Source organism: Leptosomus discolor, chromosome 3 (assembly GCF_034619465.1).
Source record: "Leptosomus discolor isolate bLepDis1 chromosome 3, bLepDis1.hap2, whole genome shotgun sequence".
Classification (NCBI taxonomy): Eukaryota; Metazoa; Chordata; class Aves; order Leptosomiformes; family Leptosomidae; genus Leptosomus; species Leptosomus discolor.
Window position 1 is genome coordinate 78,694,113 of NC_141393.1, and position 19,523 is coordinate 78,713,635.

The 19,523-nt window shown below is 39.4% G+C and overlaps 1 protein-coding gene across 1 annotated transcript in view; it reads left to right on the forward strand.

Moving 5' to 3' along the window:
- DPYD (dihydropyrimidine dehydrogenase) overlaps positions 1-19,523 on the forward strand; it is a 344,208-nt gene that overhangs the window by 156,775 nt on the left and 167,910 nt on the right. The window contains exons 12-13 of the mRNA XM_086463055.1: positions 7,177-7,361; positions 14,740-14,955. Of these exons, the coding sequence (XP_086319181.1) occupies positions 7,177-7,361; positions 14,740-14,955 (401 nt within the window). The remainder of the gene's footprint in view (positions 1-7,176; positions 7,362-14,739; positions 14,956-19,523) is intronic.

Genomic DNA, 19,523 nt, shown 5'->3' on the forward strand with positions numbered 1-19,523 from the left:
ATTGTTAGATGCTGGTGCTACTGATACAAGAATAAAGAAAATACTATGAAAACCAGAGGGATTAAAATCAGACTTAGGCCCAGTTCAACAAAGTGTTCAAGGCAGCCTTGATGGTCATGTTTTAACAAGACATAAGCATGTGGGTGACTGCTGTTCTGAGCAGAAATAGGTCATAGGTTAGAAAGCTTTTTCTAGTCTGTTATCCTCAACAAGATGTTTCTTATTCTTGCATGGTAACTATTAAATTTGCAGCTGAGATTCCATGTGCTTACAGTAAGTATTTAGTGGTTTTTGTTTTGTTAAAATAAAATGCTGATTGTGTTTTTAAGCAACAGTTCTTCTAGGTATTCATCCTCCCATTTGGAATCATATAAATGCATCATTAATTTAAAAAAATGGACTCCTAAGTCCATTTTATGCTGGGGAAGTTGCTAATAGATGAAACAGGAGAGATGCCTTCTAGACTATTTTGAGAACATTACCACTTTACTGAAGCCAGTAAAAACAACCCAACAAATTGTTCAAATCGAACTACTGCAGATGGAGTAAGAAAAAATGTTTTGCTTCTTGTTAGGAAAAAAAAAAAAAGATTTCACAAGGACGAGCTGCTTTTTTTTTTACTGCCTAGCTTACCGAAGCCTTCAAGCCATCATAACTGACCCACATAAACAAAGAGCTGTGAGAGAATTTTGTACCTTTCCTTGTGTTCCTGCTCTTTTGCTTGGTTTGTTATTTTGGAGGCCTACGATGTATTAGTGAATTACTGAAATATCTTCTGTCACCATTCCAAATTGCGCCTACTCAATATCTACAACCGCAATTCCGTGTACTCCATAGCACTGCGTACATCCTGCTTAACACCAGGCCAGTTGGTTTTAAAGTCTAAACGTTGAATAACCATTTTCTTATCTATTTTGTTCTGATAAGCAAAAGGGAACAATGTTTTTGGACTGCAAAATTTTGCATTGGAACAAGTGTACTTGTTCTGGTTTATTTTCCTCAGTTTCTGAGGAGAACCTGGGCTTTCTGAGGAGAATCAAGGAGAAAATATGGAAAATAGTACACTTGTTCAAAATGCAGTGCAGGACAGGGAACTAAGGCAGGATAGGGAACTGGCAACATAAGTTTAGTTCAACACTGTGTTTAGCAGGCAGCAGTAAAGAGGGAGTATTCCCATTTACCAGAACACTGGAATATAGCATGATGATGTCTATTGTATTGTCCTGGAGAGACAAAAAAAGGGAATGCAAAAATATCCAAGCAAACTCCAGATACTGCCTTTGCAAAAAAACCCCAGAAATAGTAGGCTATTTGTGAGCAAAAATATGTTTTATTAAATTTTTATTAGTAGCTAGCTATTGCATGGTAGCTGAAGGGCAAGGGTTTATTTCACATTTTTGGGAATCAGTCGCAACTTTCAGGTATTTTGCTTTTACTTTTAGTACAACTGCCATCTTGCTTGGAAACTACAGCAGCAAACCCCAGAAGGTGTACTAGAGCATGACTACTGCCCCCCCAGAATAGTTCAACATACAGCAAAGATAAATTTGCCCAAGTAGTTACATTTTTTTTAATCCAATCTTACTTAATATTTATTACTATAGATTGATAAGCATTTGCTAGGGAAAAAGTGAAAAATCTTGCAGAGCTGTGAGCTTGTAAGTGAAAAAGATTTTCATTTTCCTTTGTGCAAATACAGAACTTCAAATGGTACAGAAGCCAGTGAACCTGCAAAGAGTGTTGAATTTCTTCATACGGCTCACTCAGACAACTAGCTAACCTCAGCCTCAAAGCATTGAAGCTTTGATTAATGAAAGACCAGGAGAGAGGAAGAGAGGTGGCTGTGATGCCCCATCTGGGAATGCCCACAGGGGTGACCTAGTGTGTCACCCTGGTAGCACAGCATCTGCCTTGCACTCACAGAATAGACTTTTAGTCACCAGACTTTTTAAAAAAATGTTCTATAAAACTGAAACTTATATAGATTCAAAAGATTCCTGGTGAAATCATATCATAGAGTCATAGAAGGTTTGTGTTGGAAGGGACCAACTGCAGTAGAGGCTGCAGTAGGATACCTTTGTGGCATTCTTGATATTTATTTAATGATGTACTTACGTTCCTCACTTTCAAAGCCTGAACGGGTCTGATGTTGTCTAGCAAATCTTTTAGTCCTCCCTGATTCCTACCTATTGCTTTTCCGAACACAAATAAGGAAGTAATCAGAGAATCATAGAGTGCTCACCTAGTTCCAACCCTCCTGCCACGGGCAGGGGCACCTCGCACCAGACCAGGTTGCTCCCAGCCCCATCCAACCTGGCCTTGAGCACTGCCAGGGAGGGGGCAGCCACAGCTGCTCTGGGCAACCTGTGCCAGTGCCTCACCACCCTCACAGGGAAGAACTTGTTCCTAACATCTAATCTAAATCTCCCCTCTTTCAGTTTGAAACTGTTACCCCTCATCCTATCACTACCCTCCCTGATCAAGAGTCCCTTCCCACCTTCCCTGCAGCCCCCTTTCAGCACTGGGAGGCCACTTCAAGGTCTCCCCAGAACCTTCTCTTCTCCAGGCTGAACAACCCCAACTCTCTCAGCCTGTCCTCACAGGGGAGGTGCTCCAGCCCCCTGAGCATCTTCCTGGCCCTCCTCTGAACCCACTCGAGCAGCTCCATGTCTCTCTTGTGCTGGGGACCCCCAGAGATGGACACAGCCCTGCAGGTGGGGTCTCACCAGAGCAGGGTAGAGGGGGAGAGCCACCTCCCTTGACCTGCTGGCCACACTTCGCAGCCCAGGATGTGATTGGCAATAGTTAGGAGTTTTCCTGCTGAGTCATTTGGAATAGAAGTTTTCTCTACAAATAGGTTTACTGAATGAGTTTGCAGCAGTTCCACACCCTGAAATGATTACCAGTTTCCAATATCCAAAAGTGGCTTCATGGTATCTTCTAAAGCCCTGTTAACTTAAAGCAGGAATTCTGCTCTTTCACCCAATAAGGCATCAGTACACATTTGCTTGCTGGTGACAGACAGAAAACAAAGTCAGTCCCAGCTTGCAGCAGGAGCCTCTCCTACCTGGATGCAGCCTTATCCAGTCAAACCTCTTTTTAAACCTGTCTCAGTGTGCTAGTGGGGCAGAGACTGTGGGAAGCATGATTGTGCCTTTCTTTATTTGCTGGGCATTTAGGCTGGGCAGCGTCAGCAGTTAATCAGTCTACTGGTGCATGTGACAGCTGTAGTTTTACATTTGAGACTCAGAAAGTTACAGTATATTTGTATTTTTCTGAAGTAATGCTACTCTTCACTGTAAAGGAATTCTGTAAGATGGATATCAAAAATAACATTAATGAGCTACTAAAGCTAAAATTACAGGAACTTATGAAATTGGTTAAACATAAAAACCATTAAACTGTTTATTGAAGCTTCACAGATATACTGCAGCTAATGAGCATTTCTGCTATTTAAATAAGCCCAAATTGAACACACATTACATGGATACATAATTAGTCATGGCAGTCAAACACACACAGACTCACTTTTAAAGCTTTATTTGAGGAATCTTTTCCATTTGATTTGTTTTGTTAATTAAAATATTTTTTTCTCTATTCACTTATATTTTAATATTGTTTTTGCAAGTGCTGTAATTTGCTGCTGCTTTTCCACTTGTGTTTGTTTGCTCTGTGAATATAGCAAATTTGGAATATATATTCAGAACTGTCCTTTTGTTTGGTGTTGTTTGTGTTAGCATCACTTGATAGCATCAGGATAATTCAATTCTGTGTTGTCTTTCTTCCAGAAGGATCTTTTCAAAGTACATATATTATCTCACTAGGATGTGGAGGAGAAGGCAGCACAGCCACAGGATTGTACTTTGAATTTTCAAGAGAAAAGCTATGTTAGTTTTAAACTTTAAAGGGTGTGAGGGTGCAGAGATTTAAAAGGCACTCTTTTCTTTACCCCTGTCCCAAATCATGCACCAACAAAAACATTGGGTATCTAGTTTGCCTATTGTTCAGTGGCAAACAGCAATTCAGAGAGCTGATAGTTGGGGACCCCTCCTTTCAAGCTCAGGTTTGTCTCATAGACTGTCTCTTACCCCTTGCAAGGGCAGAGAAGGGACTTCCCTTTGTGAAGACCAAAGTTCTTCCCTTCTTTCTGCAGGTGATCTAGGAGGTGATCCCTTCAGTCTCACAGTTGCCCCAGGTCCCAGACCCAAATGGCGAGGATGTTAGGAACTCTTATACAAGTTGCTTTTAAATCATGCCCTTATTTTTACTTAACCTAAATCTTAGGGACTATAAAAAAGACAGAAGGAAATAGCTGCTGGATACCGTGTCAACCTTGCCACCAGGGAAATGTTCTTTTCCCAATTTTAAAAAGTACTGATCAGGCAGACAAATCCCCAGGCCCTGGGGAGATGTTTGAGGTGAAGGTATGTTGGGCATTCTTTGCACTCAAAAAGCTTTTGGTATAATTATGTCCAGACAGCTATTTTAGCACAAAGCAATCCAAAGATAGATTTGAGAGATGTAATGGATCCAGGATAACAGAGGTAATACCCTATTTTTCCACAAGATGAAAGAAGTAGTCAGAACTTCCAGTTTTACATCATTTCTTCTGAAAAACTATATCTCTGATAGCATGTTGCCCTCTAACACCTTTACTGTGGTTCGGTCCTGTTTCAGAGAAACAAGTCATATATTAAATCCCCAATACCAAATCCTGCAGTACCAAGTTTTCCTCTGGGTTTTTTCCAAACATGTCGTTACAAGCCTGTACGTATTTAGCTTGCGAGAACTGTCTGGACCACATGCTGAGATGCTACCACTGCATGCAGTAAGTTCCTATATATGACAAATATAAGATGTTCAAAAGCTTTCTTGAAGTACAGACAGTCTGAGACATAAAGAGAAAGTTAATGTATTGATTTATAAATATTACTGAAGCATTCTTAATAAAACTGCTATCAGCCGTTATCAGCACTTTCCTTTTTTTTTCCCCAAAAGCAACAAATAAAAAAAACCCAAAACACCACAAACAAACAAAAAAACTCATTTTCCAGACTGAAAAATGTCTGTCTGAAGCTTGTGTTTGGTGTGATCTTTCAGTAATTTAAATATTTTTAAAGGAAACCATAAGTTTTTGATTCTGTTACTACACAAGTATTATTTTTGCCAAGTTAAGCCACAACTATATATGCAGAGTGGAAGGGACACAAGCAATAGGTCTTGAAGACAGATTAAATACTTCTGGTGTGCAAACCTGCTACAGTCTTTCAGCTTAAAACTGTCTTCTATGATTCTGCCTTCTGAACCAGCTGCAAAAAAATACTTTGGATTTGGGTCCTCTGGATATGTGTTTGTGTATGCCACGGGGGAGGAGGAGAGCGTGGGTGGGACAAGTAGGTGACAATGTTTGTGCCTTGCTTCCTGTTTTATTATTTTGCCCCTGATTATACACAGCCCCCACTTTACAATACACTTCCGATATGGGATGTGGAGGTGAAAGGAGGGACAGCGCCTGGGAAGAAAATTCTATCACGATGATGTGCACAAAAGATGCGTTTGAAGCTTGCTGTATGTTCAGGCGAGCGCTGGGGCAGTACTGTGGCTTTGCCCTCGTGTTGGAGAAATATTCTTGTCTGAAACTGGCAGGTTTCTCTTTTACATATATGACAGCACAACTACATCAGTTTAATTGACCTTGGCAATCTGCATCTGCTAGTGGTATGTCCCTGAGGGACATTGCGATTTTAAGCTGCATTTTACTGCAGAATCTTCAGTTCCTGTAGACAAAGCTGTATAAAAAGCCCTCCTTTTGATACATGTCATCAACATTTGCTAAAAATAGTTATTGAAAATGTGATTCTCTTCATGAAGCCACTTTGAAGTGTAATAAAATAATTTAAAAATGCATAATACAAATCATGTTAATATAGAACAAGATTTTTTTTTTTTGAGCATTGATGTGTATTTAATGCCATGCAGTATAAAGAAAATATTTTTTTATTTTCACATCTACATTATTTTTAAGGACAGTAATAGTTCATGTGCAGAATGCCTATATATGCTGTTTACTAACATGAAATAAATTATCTTAATGCATCCTCTAAAAAAAATCAGAAATTGAGGTGAAGAGGATACCAAATATATTGTTTTCATGCAGGCATTTCATTTTGATTGTATTCTTAAGGTTTTATTCTTAATATATGTTACAAGTTTCAAAGCAAACCTTACTTTCCGGAAGTTCTGAGTTTAAATACTAAGTCAGGATGGTTTTGACTATATTGAAATATGTTTTTTTCAGAATTAAATTTCTTTAAAACCAGCACACTTCATCAAAGCCAAAGCTTTGATAGCGTAACATTTCCTGGTGGGAAAATGTTCCATCTGAAAATTTTCAGTCAGGTTTAATAATAACCTGTCAAAAAGTAGCAGAGTATCGTTTTTGTTTGGAGGGTTAATAAATATGGGAAGTAAATTCTGAAGGTGAAAATGAATTTCTAGAAGTTGTATCAGAAACATTCTTCTTTGGTTTTAAGTGTCAAAAATGGTATGCTGCGTATTAAGTTGCAAAGGAGAGTATACAGTAGGTTGTTCAGGAGAAAAGCAGGTTGATATGGTAAGTGCAGTACAAAGCTATGGGTGGAGGGAAAGGGAGAAAATTTATTTTTCTTTTGTTATTATTGTTCATTGATAGGATTTTCAGAAGTGCTGGGCTTTTTCTCTGGGAGGTAATGCCAGTGAGAATGACTTTGCGGATCCCAGCTTCTGGGATGTGCGGCTTGTTCTCGGGGAGTGACCAGAAGAACGTTAGCACCAATTATTTCTTGAGCCTGCGTCGAGTCAGTCACTTCTTGTGACACTCGTGTCCGTTTATTTTGTACACAGGTCTGGCTTTGCAGGCGCGCAGGAGCTGGTTACTTTGCTGATACTGCCGAGCGGCTGTTCCGTGTAACAGATGCTGGTTTTCTGTCTGAGTCCTGTTAGTAATTACCTACCTCCACTAGCTCAACAAAAGTGTTTATGTATATAAAAGGACTTTTCATTTCTATTGTAAATTTCTGTTTAAGTAAGTGAAATAATTTGGAACTGCTTTTCTAATTATCAGTGTGTATTTGACAGATTTTAGCACCGTTTTTTTCTTTTGTCTATTAACGTATTTGTCGTTCACTTTAATTACAGTCAGAGAGGCCATGGCACCTATCAAGTTTAACAGATGGGGTCTTCCTGAACTAGATCCAGAAACTATGCAAACAAGTGAACCCTGGGTTTTTGCAGGGGGTGACATTAGTGGTCTTGCTAACACTACAGTGGAATCGGTAAATGATGGAAAACAAGCTTCCTGGTACATGCACAGATACATACAGGTGATTTTTTTGAAAGTATTTTTCTGTTTCCTATTTCTATCTGCTTTTAGCTACTGTAAAAAATAATTTCATTGTGGTTTAGATTAAATATACAAGTTTTGAGAAACTAATACTAGATTTTCTGGTGATTTGAACATTACAGATTCATTCAGGTTGGATCACCTACTTGAGTTTGGGTAGATGAACCCAGCTTTCTTACATTTCCTTAGCAGTAGAATCCAAGCAATGTTTTCTTGGCCCCAGCTCTGAATTCCACTCAAGGGTAGCAAGCCTCCCTGCACAATATACAGTGCAAATAGAATTCTTAATTGGGTAATTGGGGAAAAGAAGCGAGGCCATCAATATTAAAAGGTAAAATCTCCCAATAGTGCATAAAGTAAAAATTAAATACTGCCAATGTTGTTACCTGGGGAAGACCTTTTTAGTGTACTAACAGTTTCCAGAGCACTCAGATCATCTGCGCTGGAATCAAAGCTTGCTCTGATGAGGCTGATAAATAGGACAGAAGAGCGTGACAAAAAATAAACACTGAATGCACAGAGGAAAATAATGCAAAGGCGAATTTACATGAGAAATGCGAGTTTAAGGGGTACAGACACGAAAAACCTGGTAACTGCATGTTCCCTTTTGGTGCTCCTCGCATGTTGCTGACTGAGCACCTCTGCCCTAATTTTTCTAGTAAAAGAAAGAGCACAAAGTCTAGAGGAGCTGCAGAGGAACCTTCAGAGACAGGAGACACAGCCTGTGTGTGGAGAACCAGCTGACAGAGCGTGTTCATAGTGCAAGGAACTTTTTAGAAACATGATACATGATTCATTCTCCCACAAAAAGAGATTTGAACAACTGAAGTTGGGACTGTAACAGCTCGATGTCTTTCTCCCCCATCCATCTGCTCAAAGCCTCTCTGATTGCATGTTTGTGCAATTTCATGCTGTTGGGGTCTGATTTCACTTCCTAAAAATACTTCAACTGAAAGCTTGTTGTTAGTATCTGTGCATATTTTTTCTCACTTGTTCTAAAGCACTGTTTGTGTCCTGCCTTCTTAGACCCTATGAAAATGCTGAGTGTGAAACATCTTTAATCCCTGACCTGCTTGCTTAATTTCTCAGTGCACAGTGAATTTGGGTAACTGTGATACGGGGAGAGAGGGGTATCTCCTCCTTTTTGTCTCTTTCCTCTTTAACCTCTAGAAATACACACATCACTTAAAAACTCTCCTTTATCATGTTGCCTCCTGCTCAAAGCTTGCTCCCCCCCCCCCCCCCCCCGGAATACATTTAATACTTTGGAAAAATCTGAATAGTCATGGCTTGGGAATTGGAATTTTAAATCAAGCAGGCTTGTGATATTAGAGCATTTCCGTTACCCTTTGCAGGTTTCAAGGCAGCTTATTCAACCTTACAGTCTCACCAGGAAGCTAATGGGAAAGCCTTACAGCAATCTTCACAGGGAAGTTTCCAAATGTCAAGTGTCACCTTTCCAGCTGTTAGATGAATGGGTTGCCCAGGGGCATTTATTTGGATGTGCAGCCCTTGTAAAATCTGGTTGGTGTGGTGCAGAATGCTGTAATTTGGCAATTTACTTCACCAATATTTGGACCTGGTAGAAATTTTAGTGACTGGAGGAGAGTTAATTTTTTTAAGTTGTTTAGAGAAGGACTGTATTATGCATGTTTGTAGGGGTAGGTATGTGCATGTGTGCATGCCTTTGTGCGCATGCGTCTGCACTTGTTCAATTCACAGCCCTGTGTTCTGGAAACTTCCAGTATCAAATGAGAAAACATCCTTACACACTACCTTATTTTCTCTGTGCTGTGAGATTCTAAGGCAAGTAACCTTCCTGTGATCTGAGTGTATGAATCAAGTACACATTAAGTTTCAAATAAATACATTGATACCATCTACCCATTTGCATTTCTGTTACAGGAAGAGGTAGCCATTTCCAAAATCGCCAACTGTCTCGGCACCGCGATCTGTAAATAATGCCGTCGGCCGTTAGCAAAATAAAACTATTCCATGGGATTTGTCAACCAACCCAAGACCATGTCAAAGACTGAAACTCAAAACCACCATCCTGACTGCTTGCAGAATGCACTGTTTGAACGGCACGCTGCTTGTATCCCAGCCTACTCCAGGCAAAAGGCTAAGCAAACAGATGGGCCTGATATGTGCCCTGAAACTCCAATCACTGCAAGCTCTGGCACATGGTCAAATGTAGCATGAGATCCAGACTCAAGGACTCTCCAGCAGAAATGCCTTATGTTCAAAACTGGGAGTTATTTACAGAAGCTTCTTGGCTGCTCTTATGCTGGAAACTTTCCATCATTAGTTGCCTAAATATCTCCTGCCTCTTAACATATTCCTCCCACTATATGAAGTGTAGGTTCATCTCAGAAATTGTTGCCTGCAGCTGTGTCAGGTTAGTTTCTATAAACATGACCAGTCAAAGCCTAACTAAGGATAGTTGTAGTAGAACCTGTTAGGAAGCATAGTCAGTCTTCCTAGAACCATTCTTTGCAAGTCATTAGAGATCCAAACAGGTTCAGCCCAATTCCTGCAACTGTCTACTATTCACAACATTTTTTCAGGATTCAACGTTTTTGTTACTCCATGAATGACGTAAAAACTTCTGAAACATAGTCTTGGTGATTTATTTAGTTTGGGGATTGTAATGGCCCTTCATTTTTGTCCAACAGTGACTTTATGGTCTTGTGCAGAAGCGATATAGGCTTCTGCTCTCTTCTCTGCCTCAGATTCTATTCATTTCTTTTTGATCAGTGAATGGGATTTAATAATACAACAGTTATGTTCAGGGTAATTCATAATTATTGCAGGACTAACTTCTAATTTTCTATGCCTGCCTTGAGAGCGAAGACAGCTCTTGCATCGTGATTCTTCCAGTATTTTCTTTTTGGACCACTGCGCCAACTCCTGCTCTATTCTTATACATATTTGTGGAGCATTTTCCCATATGTGGCAGTCAAGCTGCCATCTTCTTCTCACTAAAATCCCTGTTAAAAAGTGACTTTTCCTCCTGGGTTCACAATAAGTTTTCTTTTATTTAAATCTATTTTTTTTCTTTACTGTGATCTCCCCAGTGTGGACAGTTTCTTTTATGTCTTTCCTAGACTGAAACGTACATGATACACTTAAAGAATAGAGGGCTGGATCCCAACTGATATAAATTGCACTTCACTAAGATGCTATTCAATATGAATTTTGAGCACATCACACTGTTATTTTGAACCAGTATTGTATATTTACTATTTTTTCTTTATGTGTGCTGTCAAAAAATATTTATGGCTTTGTGTCTGAAGAGTATAGTTGTTGATTCTTTTATGAAGGTTGACCATTCTCACGTATTCCTCGAGCATGCATGAGTGTACATTATTTCATAATCAATACCAGAGATGGGTGGTTCCTAGGAAGCTTTCTTTGAAGCCGTTAGTTATGTTGTCTGCTTCTTTTTAGGATATCCAAAAGAAAAATTGAATGTCCCTTTGTTTAGCTAGAACGACATATGAAACACTAGCATGGAGACAAGTAACAAAGCACGAGTTGCAAAAGGGTGGACTGAACGCAAGTGCAGGAAACTTGGTATTTTAGTTGCTTACCACTGAGTAAACATGATATCTGTTCCAGAAACAGAAAGCCAGAAAGAGACTTAGAACGTCTCTGTCCAACTGGACAGAGCCCTGAGCAACCTGCTTTAGTTGACCCTGCTTTGAGCAAGGGTGTTGGACTAGATGGTCTTCAGGCATCACTTCCAACCACAACCATTCTGAGATTGTATGAAAGAGCATAAATGTATGTAACAAAGTTTAAACATATTTAACAAAGTTAAATAATGGGTGATTGGTGAGAGGATAAAAGAAGCACATGCAAGGGAGAAAAGATATGTTTTAAGATAAGACTTAAAAAATAGAGAAAGCAGGAGTGAGATGAAAGTATTCGGGAAAACTCTTCCAGGCAGTAGGATTTGTAGAGAAGGCTCTCTGTGAAAAATAACAGTAATACAACTACTCACTTTCACAGTCAATCTTTGTTAAAGGCCTGAAAATGGAGTTAGACCATATCACTGCGGTTAAGAATTTTCTCCATCTAAAGAAAATGAATGTCACAAATTGTATCAGGTCTAAAGCTGAGTTCCTCTCTCTCAGCCCTGCACTACAGACTGTGCTGCTTTTGCCTCCAGGCATATCCAGGTTGGAGTAAGGTAGGGCCACTGCATGCAACGTGTCGGGGATTTTTCACCACCCTGTTCCAGTATCCAAAAAATTGCCGTGACTGGAACAGTAAGTACCTGCAATATTGTTAGCTCAGCTGGTTGGCATCAAATTAGAGGAAGAATGGGCCACACTTTTTGTCTTCTATTTTTAAAAATCAAGGGAAGAGTTATTATAAATAAACCCTTGCCTGCAGGCTTTCTTTTCCTATTTGTTTGTGCGGTGTCAGGGAAATCCTTCATTGTAAAGATGATTTTACTTTCAGGAAGCTATAAAACATTTTAGTTTGCCAAAAGTTTTGCTTTGTAGAAAACAACACATCAGGGCTTAGTAAATTTATTTCTTTTATAAGCATTGTGCTGACAGGAAAAACCAGCAAAAAATAAATAGAGCAAAAAGGGATGTGATAGGAAGGAGGGTGATAAATCTGTGAGGATGTGTAGCCAGCAGCTACTGAAACTTCAGCTGCATCCTGTCCCTGTGTGTTTTTAAAACTTGGTTTATTCCATGGAAACCTTTTTTTAATCCTCCCCCTGCCACCTCCACCTGGGTCACCTCATTATCAACAAACCATTAGGCACTTCTTGCCGTGCTTGAGGGACTCTGGGTGGAATTCCTTGTGGTTTTGTTCTTTGTGAGGTAAGTTTGGCGGGAAGAATAGGCCTCTGCGTATGGCTTGGGAATGGCTTATGACCCTTTGCATGGCGGCATGCAGGAGGGGAGGCCTATTTTTGCATGGGTGCATTCAGCCACCTGATTCAAGTGTCTTTCACTGCTTTGGTGGATTTTATTTTTTTTGTCTTGTGTAGGATTTATTTTCTATTTTATCACAGAAAGCTCATTTTGGGTCTGTAGTTAAGAACCGCTTTCAAGCAACACTCACAACTTTTAGAGATTAAATTTTCCTGCTTGGGAAAGAAACAATGCAGTGTAACTTAAGCTGCATATTAAGCACTTAATCTGTCTATAACAATCAATATTTACAGTTATACAAGCAATGAATAGTTTGTGAGCAATCCACAGGCTATTCACAGAGAACATTTGAACGATTCTAGATAGCAAATGAATTAACAAATAACTGCTTTCAAAATGGAAAATTAGGTTTATTACTCACATGTGCAGAGTGGAATTGGCCAAAACCCTTTCCATAAGTCTGTCTTTGCTGTCATTCTTACAGAATTAAAACCAAAGAGTTCACTGTAAGAGTTCAGTGTATCAGTGTTGATTTCAGCAGATTTCCCCACTTCCAAATATGTAGGAGACAAAGTGCTGACATTTTAAAAATGCTTTAATTTCAGTCGTGTGATCCAGGAGTTTCTGTTTTGGCATTGCAGGCATTTTGCAGTTAGAATTTTAGTTAAGAAAGACTAAAAAGAAAGTTAAAAATATGAAATGAGACCCCAAAAAATCAAAAGGCAATACTTCTTTTTTTCTTTTTTCCTTTTTCCTTTCTTTCTTTGATTTGTCAGTTGACAAAAGCTCTTGAGATGTAGAATGCTGGGCTGTTTGGTCTTCGAAGAGCAAAACAGCCCTGTGGAGTATGACACGGAGGGAGCAGTGAGCACTCAGGAGGGAGGAAATGGGGGATGTCTGGCTTTTTATGAAGTGTGGCTCCATCAACTGACAGCTGAGAGAGGTCATGATACTGAAGGGAGTTTGGTTCCGGGTTAGGAATCTTTAAAATTTAGCTTTTCTCAAAATGTCCACCATTAGGAGTGCATTCAGGTTCGCATCATTGAGGCTAGGACAATTCCACTACTTTCAGTGCTTTTAAGCCATCAGAAAATTTGGCCCCCAAATGTATCCTCTCTGTCCAAGGAATCGAAGATCTGGGTTCAGAATATGAGACGTGAATCCCGGCAGTCCCGAAACAGACAGACGCGTGAACCTTTTAGGTTTTGAACCAGCCTAGGAAACAAAAGGCTTTAAAACAAACAAAAAAAACCTTATCCCATCCATGCTTATTAGTTTTCACAGGTAAAAATGGGGTAGATAAGTTCCTTAAAAACAAACAAACAAAAAAAAAACAACCAAACACCAAATAACCCAAAAGGCAGCAATTCATAAGTGTCAGAGGTTTTCACTCTGTTACAGAAAATCTTCCCCGCACCTCCAGTAGTGTTTCTTTTTGTCCTGCTGAAGAAATCTTCATTGTAAGGGTAGAAGAAACTGCTGTGATCTTATGCTGGGACTTACTAGGAACACGGACTGCGTAGGGCTTCCCTGTGTGAGAAATGCCTGATTTATTTCTTTGTGATTTTATTGAGTCAACCATCAGAGTGAGCAAAGATTTTAATTCTACCTACCACAGCCCAATTAGGAAGCTGTTCAGTATCCATACATGGAAAAAGATTTTTCTCTCTACAATTTTTACAGTATTAGAAGCAACATTTACACTGAAAGCTTTTCACTGGCTCTCCAGAGAAAAGCCTGTCTTTAAAATGAAAACAAAAGTGACTGTGGTGTCACAGCCGTAATGTGTGTGATGTTCTTTGATCCCAAATCAGAGTCTAATTTTTGTCACTCTTAAAGTATTCCTGTTAATACAGTTAAATATTAAAACAGTAATAGTTTTGCATGTATTCATATGTTTCGCATTGCATAGGCCAGATAAAATCTTTAAAAGGGGGGAGAAAATGATGCAGCTCAAAATACATTGAGTTAGGGCTGAGTGCTCCTGCACATGGATGCCTTCCCTCATTTTTCACAAGTCCCTACTCTTTTTCCAGATTGGCATCTGGGAAGGAAAGTAGCAAGGGTCTGTCTGTGCGTACCCTGGGTTTTTTTTCAGTCTCACTGCTGGTGGCTGCTGTAGGGAACCGAACTGGCTCTTCAGAATGGCAGAACAAACCTTTAGGCTGAACCAGGCTAGAGGTACAGGATGTAAAATAACTGTTTGTTTATTATTAATTTTCAGTTATTTCCAGCATTTCACAATATTTCAGCATGAATACTATTTGGACAGGAGATGTTACATATGCAAGTGATTGCATGTTTTGCTTATTTGCAAGTCTGAACACATAATAGAATACATAAACTTTGGGTTATTATATATGAATTATTCGTTTATCAGGGTTAATACCAAATTATATAAAAAATGAATCAGCAAAAAATTCTGTGATTTTTGTTTGGTTTGGTTTTTTTTTTTTACAGTCCTTACACGGTGTTGCAGTTTCTACTGTTCCAGAACTACCACTCTTCTATACTCCTATCGATTTAGTAGACATCAGTGTAGAAATGACTGGACTGAAGTTTCCAAATCCTTTTGGCCTTGCCAGTGCAACCCCTACTACTAGTTCTTCAATGATTCGGAGAGCTTTTGAAGCTGGATGGGGCTTTGCTGTCACTAAAACGTTCTCCCTGGATAAGGTAAGGAAATACTTCAAGGTATATTTGGTAGGTAACCCTTTATTTGTATATTTGAAAAATCTGAATCTTTTGGGAAGGGCACTGTTAAATCTAGCTAGCATAAAGATAGCAGGGAAGGGTATGGTACACTGTGTAGGTCAACTAGTCTGGGAGGTTCCAACAGTGCAGTGTAAAGGTGACACAATTTCTGGTTTTGTTTGCTGTCACGTTCTTGCTTTTTATTCCTCAATCTTTTAATATTGGCCAACTAGTACGGATAATAGTCCTTTTCTTGAATATTGCAGTGAAAATGTTTTCTGTGAAGGATCAGAATGCAAAGGGAATGAGTAACAGCTTTATCACACAACTCATGAAAGGCGGCTTCTGTGCCAAGGACTGCCAAGATAAGCCATCGAAATTGAGTTGCAGTTGGAATGTGATAATGTGGGTGTAAGCTCTGGGCTGGGTGGGTAGTGGAAGGGAAAGATGGAGGCAACATAAAACAAGCCTTTGGAGGGAAGAGTAATTGTGCTGCAGTTTTGTAATATGGTGACATAAACCTTCAGTAACATGTAGTAGAAGAGAAAGGAGTTCGAATTAAGTCTTTAACACTATGGCTCAGCGTGGCACCTAGAATAAAGCATTTTGTGTGGATTTAAAGTGTGTAATTGCATATTTGACCTGACAATTGCACTGACTACATTCAAAATGCCAAAATGAGACTGAGCAAGAAGTTTAGATGGTAAAAGAAAACAACAGTTTTGATAAATGTATTTCAGAGAAAAGAAACAGGATTTGGGCTGGGATGTAGGCATAGTTTGACTAGTGGAGAGAGGAAGAGGATAAAAGGTCCTTGGACATAGGCCTGAGTAACGGTGTGAATAATGGTAATGTGTTGTCAACCAGTGACAAACAGTAGTGTGGGCTGAAGAGAGCTTTTGAGATTAATTTGGAAACAAGGGGCTTTTATTCTTGGTTCAGAGATGGGGTGTAAAAGTGTACTGGTGGATGGAGACCTTAGCAGAAGAGGAAAGGTGGATTTGTTACTCTCCCACCTCTACATGAGTGAGTACCATAAGTGAATTAACTGTAGAGGGTGGCCCTGTGATATGAGGAAGGTCCAAGGACAAAGTGCTGTATTACTACAGCATACTGTACCATATGCCAGACTGGGTTCTGCTGTCACTTACAGCTGAAGTAGTCCTAAGATGTAAGTGTTCCTCTGGATTGCAATGGAGATTCCAATCTACTTCACAGGTTTTCTTATTAAAACACTTTTTAGGACATAAATGTCATTTAAGCATGTTTACAACTGACTTATGTGTATAACATACAGTCAGCTGTAATTATTCAGTGCCTAGGCTAAAAGCAACTCATAGAAAGTACTGAGATTTATTTATTTATCAGTTTTATTGCTGGTATGCTCACAGTCCTGCCAGACTGCACGTTGATTACTGTGTATCTCAAGAGCTAAACAGACACTGGCTGAGTTCCAGCTTGGGTGGGAGTTCAAGAGGAAAGACATGCGTGTTGTAGGAAGTGATGCTGGTACTCCACTAAGCAGCAGACTCTGAATCATTTCTCAAATGGCGACTGCAAAGTGTTCCACTGGGTGCCATGCTCTGGAGGTGTGACTCGGATGGAGATCTTTCAAGTGAGAGGATTGCTAAAAGCAAGTACCTTAAGTCATTATATTTTTTTTAAAAATCTATTTGTTGCAATAAGATGCAAAATATTGCAAGTAGTATTTATTTTAAAGAGAAGAAGTTCAGAAAAGTGCTCTTCATGAATTCTACTCCAGTGATCGTTATTTCTAGCTAAGCTTTCTTCTGAAGTTCAGCAGGAGGCAGTAGTCTTTCTCCGGTGCCTAAACTCTTGAATCATGTATTGCTGTGTCCCGCCCAAGTACTACCTGGTTTTTCTACTATTGTGTTCTTCCCAGTAGTGCGCTTCCCACAGTATTTGTGATGTGATTTGAGATGCTTGGCTGTGAGAAGCCTGGTAATTAATACTACAAAAATAAAGATTTCAAATGGGAAGAAAAGCTCAATAAGTTCTTATGTGAACAGAATTACTACACAAAGACTGCTGTTGTTGACTTAATGCTGAATCAAAGAGTTGGCAGAGAGTTTGGAATAATATAGGTTGGCATAATGCGCTAACTTTTTTTTTTTAAAGAAAACCCTTTCCTTCTGATTATGTACATGTAAATCTTGTGCAGTGTTCAGCAGGGCACAGAATGCACTCTTGGGCTGCGGTACCTATGGAAGTAGATTTCAGACCGAGCTGTCCTGCCCAGCTAGTCACAGCTAACTGTGTAGCAGGACCAGGAGCATAAATTTCCTGATGTAAGCATGCAGTCAGTGGGAGGAGGCAGAGCTGCTCCCCAGACAGTGCGGTTCTCAAGAGTAGAACAGCTTCTGGGAGGAAGGGAGCTTGCTAGACACAGTTTTTGGCAGCTGAAGCTCCTCCATTTCAGCCTTAATTGTATGTGAGACAAGCAGGATTCTGTGTTCATCCCTCTTGCCTCCTCATTTTGTCTGTCTTGGTTAAGCTTAACTTGTGGCCTTCCTTCTTATTTGTAATAGTTAAGGGCTGAGCATAAACTGGCTGTGTTTATGGGGGAGCTTAGCAGCAGAAGAAATGCTGCCTTTTCCAGAGCTGATTACTGAATTCACCGCTGTGTTCAGTCCCTGATAAGGAAACCAGTGACTTCCCTATTGACCATGGGCATCCTTTGGCACTTTAGCAAAAGTGACTGGTGCAGGCTAAATATGGGTGGCATATATATGGTGAAAAGCATATGCAGCCTAACCACAGATTTCCGTGCATTAACTACTGTGTGATGGGATAAGATCAGAGGGAAAAGCAGGATAAATCTTGGAAGAAGGAGATCCAACACAGAGATAAAAACAGCTCAGGCTGGGGAGCTGCGATTCACATAAGACAGAGGATTCATTTCATGTGATCTTCTTCTCCTTTTCCTCTTTCACTACCTAGCACAGAAAACTCTTCTAAAATACTAGGCCATGAGAGGCCATACTTTCTTGTAGAGGAGAACTGTTGGGTAGCAATGCTGCAGTTCCAGCCTCTGGACCATAATTTGCTCCCCGAGTCTTCCCAACCCTCATGTCTTGGCCTCACCTTGAAGGCATGACTTGTTGCCCCAGGGGCAGTTAGCATAGCGCTCTTTCACGCCGTGCTCGCTCGCTTTTTGAACACCCACATGCTTTGCTGCATAATTGCCTTTATGACAACCCGTGTGATGTTTTCTGTTTGTAGGGTGAGGAGTTCAAGTCTTGAGTGAATCAGCAAAACTTTATTCTTGAATATTCCTGTACTATTGTTGAAACGTAAAAAAAGCTCACATGACAAATAGATTAAATTCCTTCAGAGTATTTCTACCTTTAAGTGTACTGCACTCTAAATATTTTAGAAGGTACTGGATATTATAGCATAGTGCAAATATTAGTTATAAGGTACTGTACCTGTATGTGTCTGTAGGTATTTGGCTGGGGGGGGATAGTGACTTGCAGAATTTTATTTACCAAATTAAACGTCTTTGCACAGCTGCTTTAGTATCAAGTAGATTTGATTTCTTCCAGAAATGAGAATAACTGCTTTTAAAATGGACTATCACTAGGAAAGACAAATGGTAGCAGAATAAAAATGTCCCTTCACACACCTTTTCCCACATTCATGTCTTCCCTTTTTGACTGCAGGATCAATAGCTCATTGCTGTGTTGGTTCAAATAGTATTTCTGTCTTATTCAGATAACTCTGTGCCGCAATGTATTATTTGTAAATTCTGTTGGCAAGCTATTGAAGAGAAATGGGGGAGCTGCATATCACGGACTCCACAATAAATGAATACCAATTATTACCTCTTTTAGAGCTTAGATGAACAGAAAAGTACTGGCAAAACGAAAGATAGAGCATTAATTAAATAACTGTGAGTCGAGTTTTTTAGTGGAAGTGTTGTACTGAGCTGGTTTATTTACTTATAAATTATTAGTGAGTATTGTTTAGTACACAAAATTTGTATTAAAGCCTGTAATCAGAAAGTCTGTATAAACCATAGTATCAGAATAAGTCAGAGATTATATGAAGTATGCACATTGCTGTACCATACCCACTACCACAGTGAGACGTTTATAGCAGAAATAGGGTTTTATCAACTGGATTCAGGATTTGTTGTTCTCTCACTGCATTGTATGGGCTGCTTAGAAAGAAGGAAAAGCCAACTGGGATAGCAGAAATATTTGCTTTGATTTTTAGATGCTTCCTTCACTTCTAAAATTTAATTCTGATTAATCAGATACATGTGTCTTTATTCTGTTGTGACATGCATTGATTTGTGATGCTGTCGCTTTCAATAATGTGGAAACAGTTGCCTTTATTATGAGAACCAGCAGAAATCAACATGCAGGCTAACTTCATTTTTAATCTTTAATATTTTTTTCATTATATATGGAGCAAGCTGCATGGATGATTTTAAACACAAAGCTACAATTAAAGCTAGATTAAATTTGAACTAAACGATAGTGGAGAAAACTTTCTAGTCATAATACATGTTTATACAATTCACT